Source organism: Syzygium oleosum, unplaced genomic scaffold (assembly GCF_021117445.2).
Source record: "Syzygium oleosum isolate NSW1041296 unplaced genomic scaffold, Sole_v2.1 Sole_v2.13, whole genome shotgun sequence".
Taxonomy (NCBI): domain Eukaryota; kingdom Viridiplantae; phylum Streptophyta; class Magnoliopsida; order Myrtales; family Myrtaceae; genus Syzygium; species Syzygium oleosum.
This window is the reverse complement of record NW_026607497.1, coordinates 9849112-9867761: the sequence shown is the minus strand read 5'-3', so window position 1 is coordinate 9867761 and position 18650 is coordinate 9849112. Positions and strand designations below refer to the sequence as shown.

The 18650-nt window shown below is 40.7% G+C and overlaps 1 protein-coding gene across 1 annotated transcript; it reads left to right on the top strand.

Moving 5' to 3' along the window:
* LOC115693001 (disease resistance protein RPV1-like) lies at positions 1-7080 on the top strand. The gene is made up of 5 exons (XM_030619987.2): positions 1-1239; positions 1895-2021; positions 4558-5571; positions 5713-5961; positions 6055-7080. Exons 1-5 carry the CDS (start codon positions 452-454, stop codon positions 6952-6954), a joined length of 3078 nt encoding a protein of 1025 aa, XP_030475847.2. The 5' UTR covers positions 1-451; the 3' UTR covers positions 6955-7080.
* The last annotated feature ends 11570 nt before the right edge of the window (positions 7081-18650 follow it).

The following is an 18650-nucleotide window of genomic DNA, read 5'->3' as shown; positions in this document are numbered from 1 at the left end:
TTAATAGTTTTCCTCCATACTTGTAATCTTGCCGTAATTCATTGTAAATGGCAATTTAGTAATCATCTTTCAAATGTAGTGATTTATCCGAAAGTCTCGAAAGGCTGAATTCCAACGTTTGTACCTATCCATGAAATATCTTGAACAAATTGTAAATTACTTTTTTCCATATTTTTAGTAACTCACATCAATCATCATAAATTAAGAATCTATCGATGAGAATTATTTTCATGTATAGTAAATTTCCTCACGGTAAGATTTATTTATTTTTGGTAGAATTCCTCACGGTAAGATTGAGAATAAAGTGGAGAGTGAGTAATTCTTCTCGAATTCTCGTAAATAATTATTTCTTTTGGGTGTTGTTTTCTCTTACGTTAACGGCCGACATTGACTGATTAACCCGGACCATTTGACGTGACTATCGTTTAAAGTTGGAACTGGACGACGACAGATGGAGGTGAAGGCGGAATCAATCATGGCTGAATCCGCAAGCAGAGGAGGGAAGAAAGGCGAAGATGGACCAAAACCACGTCCACGATCATGGCCACGGCCACGGCCACGGTCACGAGTTATGGCAATTGAGGACATATCATCTGGCACAAATCGAAAAAAGAGCGAAGATGAACCGGCGAGGCTGGATCAAAGAAATTGGCAAAGTGGTGAAGATGGACCAGCGAGGCTGAATCAAGATATGGTAAAGTTATTGGCTGACTCAAGTACGGCTGAATACGCTAGCACAAAAGGGGAAAGAGTTGAAGATGAACTAAATCAGGATATGATGAAGTCAGAGGTTAAATCAGTATATGATGTGGTCCTGAGTTTCACAGGAACCGATGTTGGCTCTGATATCGCCAATCGCCTCTATGACTGCTTGGTAGCTGACAGAATTCGCGTTTTCAGATATGACGGAACCCTTCGCACTCCAACCGAAGAGCTTCGGTCATCGGTCTACAGCTCCAAGATCTGCGTACCTATCTTTTCCAGAAACTATGCCGGTAGCTCTTGGTGCCTTGATGCGCTTGCACTCATGGTGGAGCACACGTCTACATCAGGTGGGAAGAAGGAGATCCTGCCCGTATTCTACGATGTGGACCGGAATTTGCTGGAAAAAAAATCACTCGACACAAAAGACCTGAACAAACAGAGGCGGAAGTGGGGCGATGAGAAAGTCGAGCAGTGGAAGAAGGCTCTCGGGGAGGCTGGTAAAGTCGAGGGATGGGATCTAAGCTCATATAAAGGGTATGTTACATCTGTCTTCTTCTCTTGTAGGTTTCTTCTCATTTGTTGGCTCAATCGACCAAGGTATTGTCGAGAATGTCAGAAAAAAGGAAACTCAACAAACGTTTTTCAGCAGAAAATGCAAATAGCGGTCGACTCTACTTTACTCTAATTGTTTTGTTCACTTGCTTGGGTTTATGCATGTTTCAAAGAGGAAAACTATTGATGGGAATTAACTGCGGTTAATATTTTCAATTCCCTCTTCTTCTTTTTTGGGCCAAAATCCTTCTCTCAAATTGACCACGATTATGCAACATTTCTCTGTTTGGCTCAGTGAGCTATCTTTAAAAATGCATTCTATTCATCCCCATGATCGCGTCATTCTTTAGTTCAACCCCTGGTTGAGTGATATTTTTACCCCAATGGTGAACGGTGGCAATATAATCCATCCGTCGGACTAACTTCTTGCTGCAGTGGCATTATTACACGATCATACAATTGCTAAACATCAGTGTGGCATGTTGAACAGATCTTTGCTTTAGGTATTTTTTGTTCTGCAGTTAAATATCAGTGATCTTTTATAGCATCCAAATCATCCTTTCATTGTGTAGTGTGTGGGGTGGTAGTTCCTCGGATCGATTCTGTTAATGGTTTGGAGCTGGGATTTTTTCTGCAGTGTCGGTCAAGAAGGACTTATCAATATTATTGTTAGAGAAATTTCGCTTAAGCTGAAGATAGAGCACAAGCATGTGTTTGAAGATCTATTCACTGGTGCAGATCCCGTGTTATCATCCATGACCTCGGTATGTTTCTTGGCTCCTATTCTCCTCTCTTCTCGAGCACTCTCTCCTGAAGATTGTAACTGTTGATGAAGTTAGGTTCAGCTAAAGTGTGTTTTACATCAAATAGATAAGAATTCTAATCACCACGAAATACTTTGGCATGATTATACAGTTGTTGTAAAGTTAGAATATAATGGGAAAAAAGAACGCAAACACATGAACTGAAACTCCAAGAGAATGCAAGTCATCGTCCGAACTCTGAAGTAGCTTGCATATACTCTTGCGAGAATAGAATCCGCAAACAAATGAGGGGCAACTTTACATTTCATAATTATCGTTTGTTTATTTCATCAAAGATCGTATCGGTTTGCTTGTCGATTCGAGTAGACTAGTTGGATGTATAGCCACTGTTGTTTTAGACTACCACACGAAAATGTTACTACACTATTCTTTAAAGAAGAGGGAATTGAAAATATTTCCCTCTTCTTATTTTTGGGCCGAAATCCTTCTCTCAAATTGACCGCGATAATACAATATACTTCTAGAGGGGGAGTTTTGAAGGATAATTAGCGATATTAGGTGAGTGTTAAATAAGACAATTAGGGTTTTGTGGTGTCTCTCAACTCTCAATCCTCAACAAATAGATCCCGTATGTAATTTTTATGGATCTTGTCCCAAAGAATTTGTTGAGCATTGATTGTGCATATCAAAAGACTATCAATATTGAAAATTTTAATATCCTAATTTGTGTGCATAACAAGTGTTTCGAGAGCACTTTTGAAAGGGAAAAATTATCCAATTGGTTCTAAACATATTCTACAGTGTTAATTCAATCATAAACTTTTCAATTTTGCCAATTTAATCCTAAACCTTTGTGCGAAATTTCATTGTAGCCCTTCCTATTAAGGCCATATTCCATATAGGACGGCTAGTAATGATTGGACTGCCAAGTCAGAGATTTTCTCCATGATGTCCCATAAATCTTGAGCCATTAGGAAAATAGTAATTTTAAACCTCCAATAGTCATAGTTATTTCCGTCGAAACTAGGAATGGGTGGTGAGGTAGAATTGGCCATAGTTTTGGTATTGGAGAATTAGGTGAGAGACTTTAGTAGAGGGTGGTTAGGATAAATGCCCAATACCTACCGAACGGGGCTTTGATACTACTGTTAATTTTTGGCATTGATGTACAAGTGTGCAAGTGTGTGTTGTACTTGGCAAAGAAACAACAAGAGATGTGTGTATGAGAGTGGACTTTCACGGCAAAGGAGCACATTGGAACAAGGGAAAAAGAAGCTTTTATTATTTGCTTGTTACTGTAAAAGGAAGGAGGAGAGCTTAGTTGGTTGGTCTTCAAAGAATATATGTCTTGAACCACCCAAGCCTTTTTATAGGCTTACAACCGACTTAAACGCTAGAAAATGTCGGCTCAAGTCAGAGCTTTGTAAACCGACTTGCAAGGCAAATATCTCGTCCATGTTGCAGAGATATTCTTTATGGATTCTTCTACACAAGCTTTAGTGGACTCCAGACACATGCACTGCCGCCCAAGGATTAGAATTTTTTGTAGGATTTTTCTGGACTTTTCTAGCACATGTCTATCTTAGAAGACTCTAGAAATTGCATCAGCATTTTAACAGGGGAAGCAGTGTGAGGTGGGATTGTTCAAATTATGTCCAACGTAGGAAGCAAGAAAAGCTAGCTGCAAAAGTCTTAGGCGGTGGCTAAATTGTCAATATTTGCAGAAAAAAAATCTTGAAGAGTCGGCTGTTGAAGTCAAAAATTGTAGGAAAAAAATTCTGTAAAAAGTCTAAAATTGTTGGCTCCATAGTCGGTGAAATTTGCCTATAAATGGGCAAGGATGATCAGCTTGGGAAATAACAATTAATAACTATCACACGCACACACATCCTCCTCTTGTAATACTCAAACTATTTAATAAACATTTCCTTTGTGCCTTTATTCCCTTGCCAATTCCTGTCAACCTTTGTCTATTTGCCTGAATGTTGCGTGAAGAACTCACGCACAACCACTTGCACACACTCACCAAAAATTAACTCACGCTTCCGCAAACACCAACACTCTTTCTGTGGCATTAAATTTTAGTCATTATAGATCTTAAACGTCTAAGTGAGGTCTCAAAGGTAAACTGCTACTGAATTTATCACTACGGCGACTCGGAGATGGCCCCTAATAAGGCTGGAGGGTATATTAGTCAGAATAGGCTTTTTGATGGATAAAAGCTAGATTTTCTTATTAGATTTTTCCGTAATAGAGACAGCAGGTTGACTATCATATCTTTAGCTTAAATGAGATGCATGGAGTGAATGATTGTGTTGGAGGAACTTCAGTGGAGGTTATCTTCAACAACCTATCTACTCTGTCAGCTAAACATTAGTTACAACATCTCAACTAGCAAGGCATATGATAGATTGGCAGGCACATTCAAAGCACATGTTTCGGAGAATGGCAATATCATCTGGAACTTACAGCACCTCTGCATATTCCTTCACTTCTCTTCTAACTAACATTTTCCTAAACTTAAGTACCTTTACAGGAGCTTCAAGACAGTCAAAAATCGGAAATAATGAGATTATTGGAACTGGAAGTAAATGACGTACGAATTGTTGGAATCCATGGGAGAGATGGCATTGGAAAGACTGCTCTCGCCAAAATCGTATATGACCAAATATCCCAGCGCTTTGATGCTTGCAGTTTTCTTGCAGAGATTGAAGAAACGACGCAGCAACCTGGTGCTGTTCTGTATCTTCAAACCAAGTTGATTTTTGATATGTTGAAAAGGGAGTATGAGGTTATTTCTTCTTTCAAAGGAGTACGATTTTTGAAAGAAATATTTAGGAATATGAAAGTTCTCATTGTTCTTGATGATGTGAAAAGTAGGTCCCGTCTCAAGATGTTTGTAGGAGCTGAGCTTGATTGGTTTGGTTCTGGAAGCAGAATAATTGTCACCTCAAAAAAAAGAAGCGTTCTTCAAGGGTTTGTTGCTCGAGGGTTGGCTCATACTTACAATGTTAATCCGATGGATGATAATCTAGCTTTCAACTTTTTGTGGCAGTGTGCTGCAATAGGAAAGAGTGATGAACTACGTTCTTATGTTAAAATTGCAATCCAAATAGTGAAGGCTGCGAAGGGACTTCCACTACTTCTCAAAGTGTTTGGTTCTTTTTTGCACGATAAAGGACTAGAAGAATGGATTAAATTCGAAGATCTCATACAAAAATGTCAGGAAGATTACCAGAAGATTCTGAGCATAATTTATGAAGCATTAGATCAAAAGCAAAAGCAGATGTATCTTGATATTGCATGTTTTCCCCCAGATGTGGATTATAGGATTGCCTCATATATGACGCATGGTTATTATGGTCCTAATAAAGAAATCAGGGTCCTTCGTCGTATGTCCCTAATAAAAATGGAAGAAAATAGAATAGGCATGCACAGCATGCTAAGGTGCCTTGCCAGGGAGATCATCCGCAAAGGTTTCCATGATCCAGGAACAGTTGTTGGATTGCACTTACCTGCCATAGCCCAGGACACGAACAAGGGGAAAAAGGTATGTCGATGGAAAAAAAGCAGCATTTAGGCCTTAATTTGTTTCTTTACCTCATGGGAGTTTAGACATCCATGGTAATTATTTTATTGTCTGAATACTTCCACTTGTTTCTTTACTTGACTTTTGTGGTCCATCATACAGGGAACGGACCATCTTAACACTGAAGAGGCAGGCTTTGAGATCCCGTCGAACACGACATTTCTCAGCTTGGGGCGCGCCAATATTGGTGGACAATTTGCAGATACCTTATTGAACGTACGGTGGCTTCATTGGCCAACGTGCCCTCAAGATGCAATCCGCATTCATTTAGAGAAAAATGAGAACCTAGTTATTCTTGATCTTTCGTGGAGTAAGGTTACAGGATCCTGGAGAGGTTGGAAAAGAATTAAGGTGGGTTTATAGCTCATTTGCTGTTGTGTTTGTGTTAGCCCTTAAGTAGATTGAGAGTTCTACGCCATCTGAATTTTTTCCCTTGTTTTGCAGATGGAGCGTTTGAAAGTCTTAAATCTTACAGGTAGTGCAGACTTATTAGTTACCCCCAGCTTCTCCTGTTGCCCAAATTTGGAGAGACTGATTCTTGAGAAATGTTCTCGCTTGGTTCATTTAGATCCTTCAATTAATGATCTGAAGCGCTTGGTTACCCTGAATTTGAAGTTTTGCTCCGAACTTAGCATGTTGCCAGTGGAAATGGATGGGATGAATGCTTTGAAAGAGCTCCTGATTGATGGCACTTCCATTCGACAACTTCCTGCGTCGATAGGCAAGTTGGTTCAATTGCAAATTCTTGGTGCCACTAATTGCTCCTCATTGGTTCATGTTCCTGGTTCAATTTGTGACCAGACATTATCTCTTTCAGTGCTAGCCTTGGATGATGCGAAAATTCTTGAACTACCCGAGTCACTTGGAAACCTGTGGCAACTTAGACGCTTGTCTTTGAGGGATTGTCGTGGGCTAGGAAAGCTTCCGGAATCCATTGGCAAATTGAGATTCTCATTAGTAGAATTGGATATTTCGGGTACAGGTATTTCGAAATTGCCCGATTCAACTAAAAATCTAAGGAATTTGACAGTGCTGAAAATGGATTCTTGTTTCGTAAGAGAATTTCCTTGTGACATTGCAAAGTTGTTTTACCTGGAAGAAGTACATGCCTCCTGGTGTAGGAGTTTGGAGGGTGTCATTCCCAGTAATATTTCGGAACTATGTCATCTCAGAGAATTGAGGCTTAGAGGTACTCGTATATCCAGCCTTCCACCAGAAATCCAGTTCATGTCAAGTCTTCAGACTCTTGATTTGCTACACTGCGACATTCTCAAAAAGTTGCCTCCCCTTCCCTCTAACCTAATTAACCTATATGTCAATCACTGCTTGAAGCAAAAAATGTAAGAATCTCCAAATAATACAGTGTTAGTTTGGATCAGATGATTGAGTGTTGTCATTTGTTGTGTTTAGTAGGATTGATTACATTACGCCCCCGGCAATTTTACTGTAGTGTCGGCCTACTCTTCTCAATTGAATATGTTTCTCTCTTTCTTATATTTCTACTTTTCATGTCAATGTCGTTTATATGTATCAATTTAGCATAGTCATGAATTTCATTGACTGTCGGTAATATTTCCATAGCAACTACGATAATCGAACAATACACATGCACTGAATAAGCGAGAATGCTCATGTAATTGAAAATTAACCGTAGAAGAATGCTTTGTGTTGTTGGAAATAAGCCGTATTGGACATATTAGTCGTAAATTACTTTTCCGAACTTTGACGAGGTTGCATACTAGAACCAAATTTTGAGAAGTTACATATTGTCCTCTTGAGCGTTGGTTTTTGTTATTGTCCCTATTCTTTTTCCTCTGCATAGCAGATTAAACGTTCCCTAAAAGGGGACTTGCTCATTTTTCTTGACTAGAATAATCTCTACTACATGGTGAATGAAGTTAAAAAAATAGAAAGGATTTATGACTAATGAAGATAACGATAATTCAGCTAAGTTCGTCAAGAAAATTAATTTAATCCATTCTCAAATAACACTTAACGGTTATGTAGACTAGAAAAATTAGCCATTGCGACAAAAGTCAAAGTTGAAGAATTAACTTGTAACTTTTTAGAGTTAGGGGTCTATCGTGCAACGGTGTCGGAATTCAGGCTAGTGATGTCAAATTTGGGAGCTATTGTGAAATAATGCCTAATTATCCCTGATATTATGATTGTTTGGGCCCCTGGGAATAATTCACATGTACAAATGTCTGATTGTACCTAATTCTCCTTCCGTCATCATCAAGATGAAAAGTAGAAAAATCCAAATGGGTTTGATGTATAAACTTCTCAAACAATGATGTCCGCGCTACTTATCTATCATAACACTTAACATTAAAGCATGCGTACATCGAATAGTTCACATTTTAGACAAGTTGGCAATGATCTCCGGATTATAAAAATAATTTTCTAGCTTACATATTTCGGTTTCAGCTTTGTATCTTGTCTTGAGCTGCCCTTCAACAATTGTTGCAATCATCCGTATGGGAAATTCTCTTGTCGATGAAAATTAACTGTAGAGATTATGCTTTATGTAGTTGAAAATTAGCCGTATTGTAAATATTAGTTGCTGAGGAGAAGCAATTAACCTCATGAATGACCATCATTTTCTTAATGAAACGTTTCATTCATAAATGCTTTCTTTATTAGATCCATGTCATATATATATGGGTCGGTTTATACCGAGTTCTTTTGTGTTTGAAACCCAAACTAGGACCACACCTCCAAGTTCACTAGCTACTTTCTTTTATACGCAGCTCACTTGTTGGAGTGTAGATCATCAGCGTGTTTGCTTTCGGCCAATGTTTCGATTTGAACTAGGGGTATTCAGTTTCCGGATGGGTCGATTCCCGGCCTAGTGGTGCAAGACTTACTAGAGTGAATCTCGGCCTAAAACATAGAAACTTGCCCAAACTTAAAATCCACATTGCATCTCAGCGTGAAAGGTTTGGTCTTGCTTCCTTTTGCAGAATTTACTTTGCGCACCGCTTTCACTGATACACGCAATGATATGTAGAAGCAAATCAAGCAATGAAAAGATAAGAGTGATTCATTGGTTGGAAATGCTGGAATAGAGGATCTCAGTGCTTCCGATAGGTGAATAGGATGATCGGATGGTCCAATTAGCATTGAGGACCACATAACTTATTACAAGACACCGCGGGTTAAAACACCTGACGCGAATCTTGTCTACTCCTAGGACCGCATCAGGTTATAAGCCATTGGTTGGTAGTTTAGTGTAGGAATTGGGATACGAATTATTATGGAATGAACATAATCAGCGTCAAACTTTGTTTGGTATTTAAGGTAATTACTTTGGGGGAAGAGAAAGACTTTAAGCTAAATTATTTATGATTTCCATTAATTTAGTGGCTTTCCGGTGGATTTACCTTGATTAAGGAAATGAAGTTTTCCTACGTAGTTGTATGCCAACCAAATATTGCAATTTGCACTCTGGCCACAAAAAGTAAACAAAGTCACATTTTGCATCGTGATTCATGATTAGACTGGTTCTAATTACTCTCCGAAACGTAACTGCAAGGCATGGTTAAAGTTACGTGTTGAATTATTGATTCATTTCCTTCAATTGGGTTGCACCAAATTTAATGTTGGAGAAAACATCGTCTTGGGTCATCCAACATATATCTTGATAATACGCTAACAAATGACAAGAATCTCATTCAATATATAAGTATCGATTGAGACATGACAAGAGATGGTGTTCCTTTGGATATTTCCCGTTATTTAATGATTTTCCTTTTAATTTTTAGGTGTGGCGGTCTAGTGATATCTTGGGTTACTTTCCACGCACCAAATAAAGTTCATTACTCTGGTCCTGACCACTAACCATCCACATCTTGACCAGGGCATCTCATTTCATATTTCACTTGTCTACAATGCACAGTGGCCAACAATAGTTTCATAATCTCACGATTTTCATTAACCTAGTCATTCTTTTGAAATCTCGACAGAAATTCATTACCTTGTCGTTAGGTTATAGCATCGATAGCTTCGTGTGAAGGTCGTGCTTCGGTTGTAACGAAATGGGATCATATTTGACTCCATCAAGACACTTCAAGTCCAATCGTACATGCTTCTAGATGGTCGGACCTCGTTCAAGGACACACCTAAACCACCTTCCTTTGGCTTAGGTCCTCTCCATCTAATCCTAAGTCTCACGCAGGTCTCGGAGGTAACACAGTCAACCTCGGGTGCGGTGCGTGGCTACATTTGACATGCGACAATATCGGAGAATCATGCATGCATACAAAAACATGTATCTGAAAAATGTAGTTTGGGAATCGCAAGTGTTACTGATTACCTTCAATGAGATGAAATCAGGCGAGGTGTTAATTTGTTTTCGGCTAACCCCAAGAAATTATATTTATCTAATAAGAACATTGAGCAAAAGAGAAAATCTAGATATCAATCATGTCGTTAGATTGTCGACACCTAAATTTTGGCAACCTATTTAGTTAATCATATTCCATAACAAAAGTAGGAGTCGACCCGACCCCTTAAAAAGTAAAAATATCGCATGACTTCCCTGTGATGCTGCCACAGAATGATACACTGACAAGTGTATGTAGGATCATCTCCCATAAATATCTAGCCATTCATGTGCTCTTAATTTCGGTTAATAATTCAAAAGGAAAAAGAAAGGCAATTGCGATCGGCAAATCGAGAATATCCTGGTTGTTAAGAGGTTTGAACGGAAAGTTGTGATCACCATCTAACGTCCGTAGCATCATTTCAAGAGCAATCATCTTCATCCGCGGTTGCTCTCCTCCGCACTCCGCCGCCCACCACTAGTCCTTAAGCCAAGCCACCACCATATCCTCCTCTCGATCCGCGACGTTGCCCCGACGTGGTCGTTCATCTCATCCACCACAAGTCCTCCATTGGCTCGCGCGCCCGTGGCATCATCAATCGGCGTCGCCGCTTTGGTGGCCCTTCACTTGAGGTCTCAGCCATCATCCAACGCTTTTATCTTTCGTTGCAGACACTCAGCCATATCGCTTCAGCAACATACATCTTCATTCACTCTAAAAAGAAGAGTGAGGTATTCAATTGGGCAGAAAGTGTATGTGCCGTGAGTGGCTTCTGAAAAAAATATTATAACCGGTGAATTCGGGGGCATCCACAGAGCATTCGGTCTTGAAGAAGAGAAGACATACGCACCAATCACGTTAGTTAATTGCACCAATTCGACAAGTTTTATGACTCAATTGCACTTTTTAAAAATTTTGGAACTCAATTGCGCTTTGTGATAAATTTTATGACTTTCAATGCAGATATCCCAAAGCCGAGAATAGCTAGAATGGCTTTGAGTAATAGATATAGAGATCATCATGAAACTATAAAAAAGCAAATGTTTCCAAAGAAGCAATTAGATAGGAAAAGTAATCCTATCGTACGGATTTTTCTCATTAGTACAATGCATCCTTTCATGGGAAAATTGTAAAAAAGGTTATAAACCTATTGTACTTTTGCCAATTCAGTCCTAAACCTTTTAAGTTTGCCAATTTTTTCCTAAACATTTTCACTTCTTGCCAATTCAGTCCGAAACCATTTCACTTCTTGCCAATTGAGTCCATTTGGCCGGCCAGTGCTAACGTTGCCGCCGGCCGGCATTGACGTGGCCGCCGACCGTCCGGCCAATGTTGATGTGACAATTTTTAAATATTTTTTTTCGAATTTTTAAATATATTTTTCTTTTTTTTTTGCCTTTTCCCTCTGGCCGGTCCGGCGACCGACCAGACAGGCGAGGTCGACCTCGCCAGCCTTTGGTGAAGCTTGCCCCCGTCAGCCATTAGCGAGGGCAAGCCTCGCCCAGCCATGGCGAGGCTAGCCTCGACCAACCATGGCGAGGCTGACCTCGCCGTTGCTGGGTTTCACTCACCCAGCGGCGGCGAGGTCGGCCTCGCCATGGCTGGTCGAGGCTTGACCTCGCCCAGATCCGGCAAGGTGGGGCCTCGCCCAGCCAAGGCGAGGCCAATCTCGCAGCGGCGGGCGAGGCTCGCCCTCGCCAGTGGTCGACAGGGGCGAGTTTCGCCAGAGGCCGGCGAGGTTGACCTCGCCGGTCGCCAGTCGCCGGACCGGCTAGAGAGAAAGGCAGAATAAAAAAAGAAAAAAAAAGAAAAAAATTAAAAATTCGAAAAAAAATATTTAAAAATTGCCACATCAGCGTTGGCCGGACGGCCGGTAGCCACGTCAGCGCCGGCCGGCCAAATGGACTGAATTTGCAAGAAGTGAAAAGGTTTAGGATTGAATTGACAAACTTAAAAGATTTATGACTGAATTAGCAAAAGGGCAATAAGTCTGGGACTTTTTTGATATTTTTCCCATCCTTTCACTGGAGTGATTATCATGTGATGAAATGGTTCTTAGGTAGAACCAGCCTTTTCAACTTAAGAATAGGATTCTATATCCATCCTAGGCCAATTCTAGATTTGGAACCAAATTCAGGTTCGAATTCAAACCGAGTACCCTAAAATTAAATTACTCAATTGTACAAAACAAAAGTTTGTGCTCAATTGCAAATGTCATACAAGTTAAAAGGTTAACATGGACTTATTATGAATTACCATTATTTACGAAATTACAAGGTTATATCCACATTAATAGGAGATTATTGAGTTTTGATTCACCAATCTTCCCTAATTACGCTCTTTTTAAGTTATAAGAGGCAAAAGGAATAAGGGGCAAAGTCCCGCATAAGTTTATATTTTCTTTTCAAAATTTATTGTAATCTACTTGAAATCACCGTAATGTTGGTTACCCGCATATGAATGATTTTATTCAATGAGTCCTAATTTATCTATAGTTGCCGTAACTCATCTTCACATACAATTAATAATTTACATTTATGACCCATAATTTAACGATAGAGCAACAATCAGTAACTACCTAATATAATAGGAAAACATCACCAATTGTTATAAGCAACGATATCTATACTTTATTGAATGGTCTTGACCTAATATAATAGGAAAACTCACAAATTGTTATAAGCAATGATATCTATACTTAACGATAGAGCAACACCCACCTGAAGAGCAATTTTTCTTGATGATATTGCAATTTGAATAGATATTAAAAAATAAGATTTCCTCTTAAAGATAATAGATATCTTATTAGGCCAATATAGGAAATAAAATTTTGGTGCTCTCTCAATATCGTGTACTCCGCCTTTAAAGAAGGAAACAGGGGATTGCGTGCTTATGACAAGAGAATCAAAAGTTGGGCTTATAAAATCACAAGAGAAGAACGCCCACAGAGACACTGGCGCGCCAAGTTTACTTGACGAATTCCTGCTGATGTGCGCCACCACGTCGGTGCTCCTCGCCATCGTTAGCAACCTTGCCGAGTCATCCAGCGCTAGTGCTGCCACCCTTGACGTTTCGGCGAATTCCTCGGGTTCTTGTTTTATTTTTGTGGGTTTACCTTCGAGCAACCGGCAATCGCCACCGTGTCCAGCAACATCTGGCGAATCACGGTGGCCTCTGCCTCATTACAGTTCATCATTGGCACAGCTTCTACAATCCCAACGGTCCCTGTCACGTTTAGACTTGTTGAAATACACATGTGAGTTATGTCAGAGATGTCCCGCATCGGAGAAATGGTGTGGTGTTAAGCAGTTAATATATCCTAGTTGGCCCATAACTCACTGGCTTAAGCTTTTGAGTGAATGTGGGTCTAACTAGATATGTTCTTTTTGTATCATCTAACTAGATATGTTAACGGGATTAGACTTGAGCTCCCTCTTGGTGATCTCCCCAGGTGAAGGTATTAGCTTTCTGCTGTGCACTCCCAACAAATGATATCAAAGCTGATATTTGATTGGTGGCCCACTCCCAATCTGTTCAGGTATTTGATGTATATCTCAAGAAAGAAATCTCATGATCGACGCTTTTTTCAAATGAAAATTGTCATCAAGGTTGGTCTGGCGAGAAGAGACCATGGACAATTGGTCTGATGGTCTGGTGATGCAATATAGAGACCATGGGTGATGCAATCCCAAGTTAGCAGTTGATGATACAGTTAGTCTGGTGACGTGAGATAGAGACCATGGTGATGCACTCCCAAGTTAAGAGTTGATGATGCAGTTGGTCTGGTGACGTGAGATAGAGACAATGGGTGATGCACTCTAAAGTTAGTGGTTGATGATACTTGCGGGTGCATTGCAATGATGTGGAGATTTAACTTGAGATATGTTGGTGCAGAAAGATATATGAATTAAGGGGGAGCATACCTAACACTGAGCTCACATGTAAGGGGTAAATTGTTGAAATATACGTGTGAGTTATGTTAGAGAAGTCCCATATCGGAGAATTAGTATGGTGTTGAATAGTTAATATACCTAGTTGGCCCATAATTCACTGGCTTAAGCTTTTGAGTGAAAGTGAGTCTAACTAGATATGTTGATGAGTTTAGACTTGAGCTCCCTTTTAGCGATCTCCCCATGTAAAGGTATCGGCATTCTGCTGCGCACTCCCAACAAGACTTCTCCCCATTCGTTATTGACCATACTTGGTTCGCCGGCATCCATCAAGCTTGTCGGCCGCCTCTCTCTTTGCCTCACGCTTGTTTACCTTGTGACGCCCTCGTTAAATCCTATCCGAGGTAAGCCCAGGCGGGGTGCAATTTTTTGTGGGTTATTCTTATTATAAATTTTTTATTGCACGTGATTAGATAATAGAACCTTGGGTTTATTTAATATGTTCTGACTAGTCCTTGCATTAATTAAGACATGTTAAGGCTTCGACCTTTAACATAGTCTTATGTGTGATTGTTATGAGTGATTGATTAATTGAAATTTGATTGCCTTAAATAACATATTCAATGAAATTGGTGACGTATACATATAACAAGTCTTTTAATGCGTCACTTAAGTTTATTAATGGTCATGCAAATCACACGTCATAAATCAATTGCATGTTTAACAACTAAAGTGCATTCATGATTTAGGGCTCTCGTGCTTAGAATCATACATATATACTTAGGATAGTCTATAGTTTTTTATTAATTAAACAAAAAACAAATAAAAAATGTCATATAGATTCCATATAAATTTGGTTAATCTCATTAATATTTTTTTTGAACAAATTAATCTCATTAAATGCATGTCATATATCTTGCATCATTTAGTGAGTCATATGCATGCCTTAGGGTTAATATTTAAATAATCACATCATGTAGATTAATCTCATACGTTGCATATAGTTTTTTTCTCATAAAAAGAAAACCTAGGCTCTTTGATGCTTAGTATGCCAGATTTACTTAATAGATTTTTCCATAATTGAGACAGCATCTATACCATCGTTTCTTTAACTTAAATGGGATGCACGGAGTGAATGATTAAAAAATGTCATATAGATTCCATATAAATTTGGTTAATCTCATTAATATTTTTTTTGAACAAATTAATCTCATTAAATGCATGTCATATATCTTGCATCATTTAGTGAGTCATATGCTGTCACGCCCCGTACCCCACGAAGCGCAACATCCCGTCACGGTCGATTAAGGTGCAATGCTCCCAGGAAGCGTCGCCGACCCAAACCCCAAATAGAGATCAAGCACAAGCGGAAGTACGTATATAAATATAAATATATATATATATATATATATATATATACACCCTGACAATAAAATACATGAGGCCAAGGTAGCACAACCAGCAAACAACACCTCTGAAAGTATGTATACTAGTATTACCAAAGAAAACTTTTTACACAATTCATTTATACAACAGCAGAGAAAACACACAGTCAGCAGCCACTCAGTCAAAAGTGGTCAGTGTAAAACACTTCGGCTCCTCAGCTTCCTTGACCATGGCTGCAGGTCCGTCCCCACAAGGGTGCACACTAGGTGACCGCTGGATGAACTGCGGTATACCAAAAAGAGGCGCTCCCCTCGGCATCCTACGGCTGGGGGTCTGAAAAATTTCGGTTTACACAACCGTGAGACGAATCTCAGTGAGTTCAATCCCTAAACCTAGGCTAGGCTAGCATGCAATCTCCTGACCGGAAACAAATATTTAAAATCATAACACAACCTTAATCATACACTTCTCTAACCCTGCAGGTTAGACAATTCAATATGTAATAATCACGGGACATACGTGGCACACATTATCACACGTACGCCAATCATATGCTCATACACCAAGTCTCACACACTCGCATGCTAATCAATGCATGTTTATGCATGCAAATGTCATCGACATGTCATACACATTTCTTTGGCCCACTGGCACACTTGCCCAATTAATTATTATTATGACTCGAGTCATCAATTTTTCACGGTCCGGTGCGTCTAGCCTGCTTCAAAGTGCATGAGGCGCAGCAACCGATCTGGCCCAGTGTCTCTAGCTTGCTTCAAAGTGCATGAGGCGCAACACTGTTCTCCTTGCGAACCAGAGCCTGCTTCAAAGTGCATGAGGATGGTCGCTTTCCGGACGTACCGGGCATCGTCCTGCTTCAAAATGCATGAGGACGGTATCGACCCGAAGGTCCTTAGGTGATCACACAACTCATTATTATCTGAACCAAGCGTATAACGCTTCAGGGTATTTTAGGTGATCACATGCCCATGGCAGACACGCATTCTCGCACAATTTCATCACATGCCTCACTCTTGGCATACGCAATGCGTGTCCATGTTATGCAATGCAATGCACCACGAGCACCAAGGAAATTCATACACGCAATAACACAACACGTGCTCAATTGGCCCAATTAATACCGTGTGGCCCAACGTGCGATTCACAATTCAATAATTAATTGCAACCCAAACAGTGGCCAATCGCACTCCACAAAAATCAGCCACACCACATGCGACATGGCAGTACGCAATCAATCACAATTAAGCACGAATTATACACAATCAGTCAACCCGGACATACCCGGTAATTTCACCAATGGGCACCTAATTTGACCAATCAATCCAATTACTCTCCCCAATAAATTCTCATTGGCCCATTACATTTTTCCCGATAATAATTTCTATAAATCAGTACACTAATTTTCCTCTGCCAGTACTAGCGTTCCTAATCCAGTCCAGAAAAACGCACTATCAGTCCTAATCCGGGTTTAGGAATTTTACTCACGTAATCTCAGGACCACGGCGACGGGGAACGGCGGCCGATCACTGATGAACAGTGAAACCGGCGGCGGAATTCCCGGCGCGCGTACTGTGCAAGGGGGCACTGTTCACGGACTGTACGGGGGCACTGTACGGACTGGCGGAAAACGGTGGCCGGCGAGACGGCAGTGACGGCCGCAGCGCGGTGTACGGATCCGTACGGTGCTACAGTCATCCGTATGGACACCGTACGGACAGTGACGTACGGAGACGTACTGACGTGCTGGACGGCCAGGTGTTGACGGAATGGCGATCGGAGCTCCGGCGAAGCTCCAGCGAGGCTCCGAAGCGGCGGCGGTGTAAACCCAGGAGAGAAAAAGAGAGAGAAAGAGAGGGAAAGGGAGAGAGAAAGGGCTGGACAGAGGCGGGAGTGGCTGCTGGTGGTGCTGGCTCGGCGGGGGCAGCTCCGGCTGGTACTGTTCCGGCGTGAACAGTACCAGGATGTGCGGAAACGGAAACTGCAGAACAGAAACGGAGAAAGGAAGAAGATCTTCGGGGGGAAAAAATGACTGAATGAACTAAGAGGAGAGAGAGAGAGAGGGGGGTCTGGTCTAAGCTGGTCTAACATGGAATTAGTGGATTCCAAGTGTCAAAATCTTGGCAATTTGGACAATTTTGCCCTTGATCCAATGGCTATAATTCCTTCTTATCCAATTATTTAGGGGTAAAATGGTCATTGATCCTTAACCCAAGCTGACCAGACCTGGTTTAGCCCTAACTCACCTTGGTTAGTCCCCTATTTAAATCCAAAATTCGGAATTACCAAAAATGGGTCCAAGGGCATTTTGGTAATTTTTTCGGTCCCGGGTCAAAATTCCAATTTTCGCACATACGCGTTCCATATGTGTGTGGCCAACATAATATGGCGTCGGAATCGCAAAATTCACTTTTTAAGTCCTCGAAAACTGACTGCAAAGTTTTGGGAATAAAATAATATTATTTTTTCAATTTTTGTCGAAATTCCACTTTTTGTCCAAAACGACTCCCGGTAAGTGTGGCCACCCAAAAATGGTGTCGGTCTCGAAAAATAACCTCATTTGGCCTCGAAAAGCGACGCTGGCGTCCCGAGGGGCAAAATCGTAATTTTTCACCCCCGGACCGAAATTCCAATTTTTATTCGTACTAACTCCAAATGTGTGTGGCCAGCGTGATATGACGTTAGATTCCCAAAAATAGTCTCTTAAGCCTTCGAAAATCGACCTCGAAATCCGGGCCCAATTCCGTGAACAAAACTCGCTAAACTTTCAATTTCAGGGTCTCTCACTAACGGGCGGCTGTTTAGGGTTTACGCGTATCGATCTAGAGTTATCCGAGTAATGACAGTCCCGATCACTCAGAGAATGAGAGGAATTATCATTAGTTCCAGAGGTCACGATCGTTCGGTTCAAACTCGGGCCCGGTTGGCCACGTGCACTCTCGGACTTGCGGACTCACCCGCGATCCGTTTGTACATCGTTGGCCTTGGCCAGACCAAACCCGTCACTTTTCCTAAGATTGGCCCACGTTGGCCCAAAATATTCCCTCATCGTTTCTCAAGATCGGTACTCGGTTCGTGATCGGGCCCTTGGTCCACGTACCATTTTCCTAGTTAGCCATACCCCATTGGTTAGTATCCCGAGAGTGATCAGCTCTGGGCGAGACTTATTAAAATGAAATGCGAAATAGCATCAACTTTATTGATTCCGGAATTACATCGAAATTCAGGCTGTTACATATGCCTTAGGGTTAATATTTAAATAATCACATCATGTAGATTAATCTCATACGTTGCATATAGTTTTTTTCTCATAAAAAGAAAACCTAGGCTCTTTGATGCTTAGTATGCCAGATTTACTTAATAGATTTTTCCATAATTGAGACAGCATCTATACCATCGTTTCTTTAACTTAAATGGG

Excerpts from the sequence above, each read along its gene's own strand:
- LOC115693001 (XM_030619987.2), top strand. The coding sequence starts at position 452 with ATGGAGGTGAAGGCGGAATCAATCATGGCTGAATCCGCAAGCAGAGGA. Across the intron at positions 1,240-1,894 it reads GATCTAAGCTCATATAAAGG|TGTCGGTCAAGAAGGACTTA; the intron begins GTATGTTACATC and ends TTTTTTCTGCAG. Across the intron at positions 2,022-4,557 it reads TGTTATCATCCATGACCTCG|GAGCTTCAAGACAGTCAAAA; the intron begins GTATGTTTCTTG and ends GTACCTTTACAG.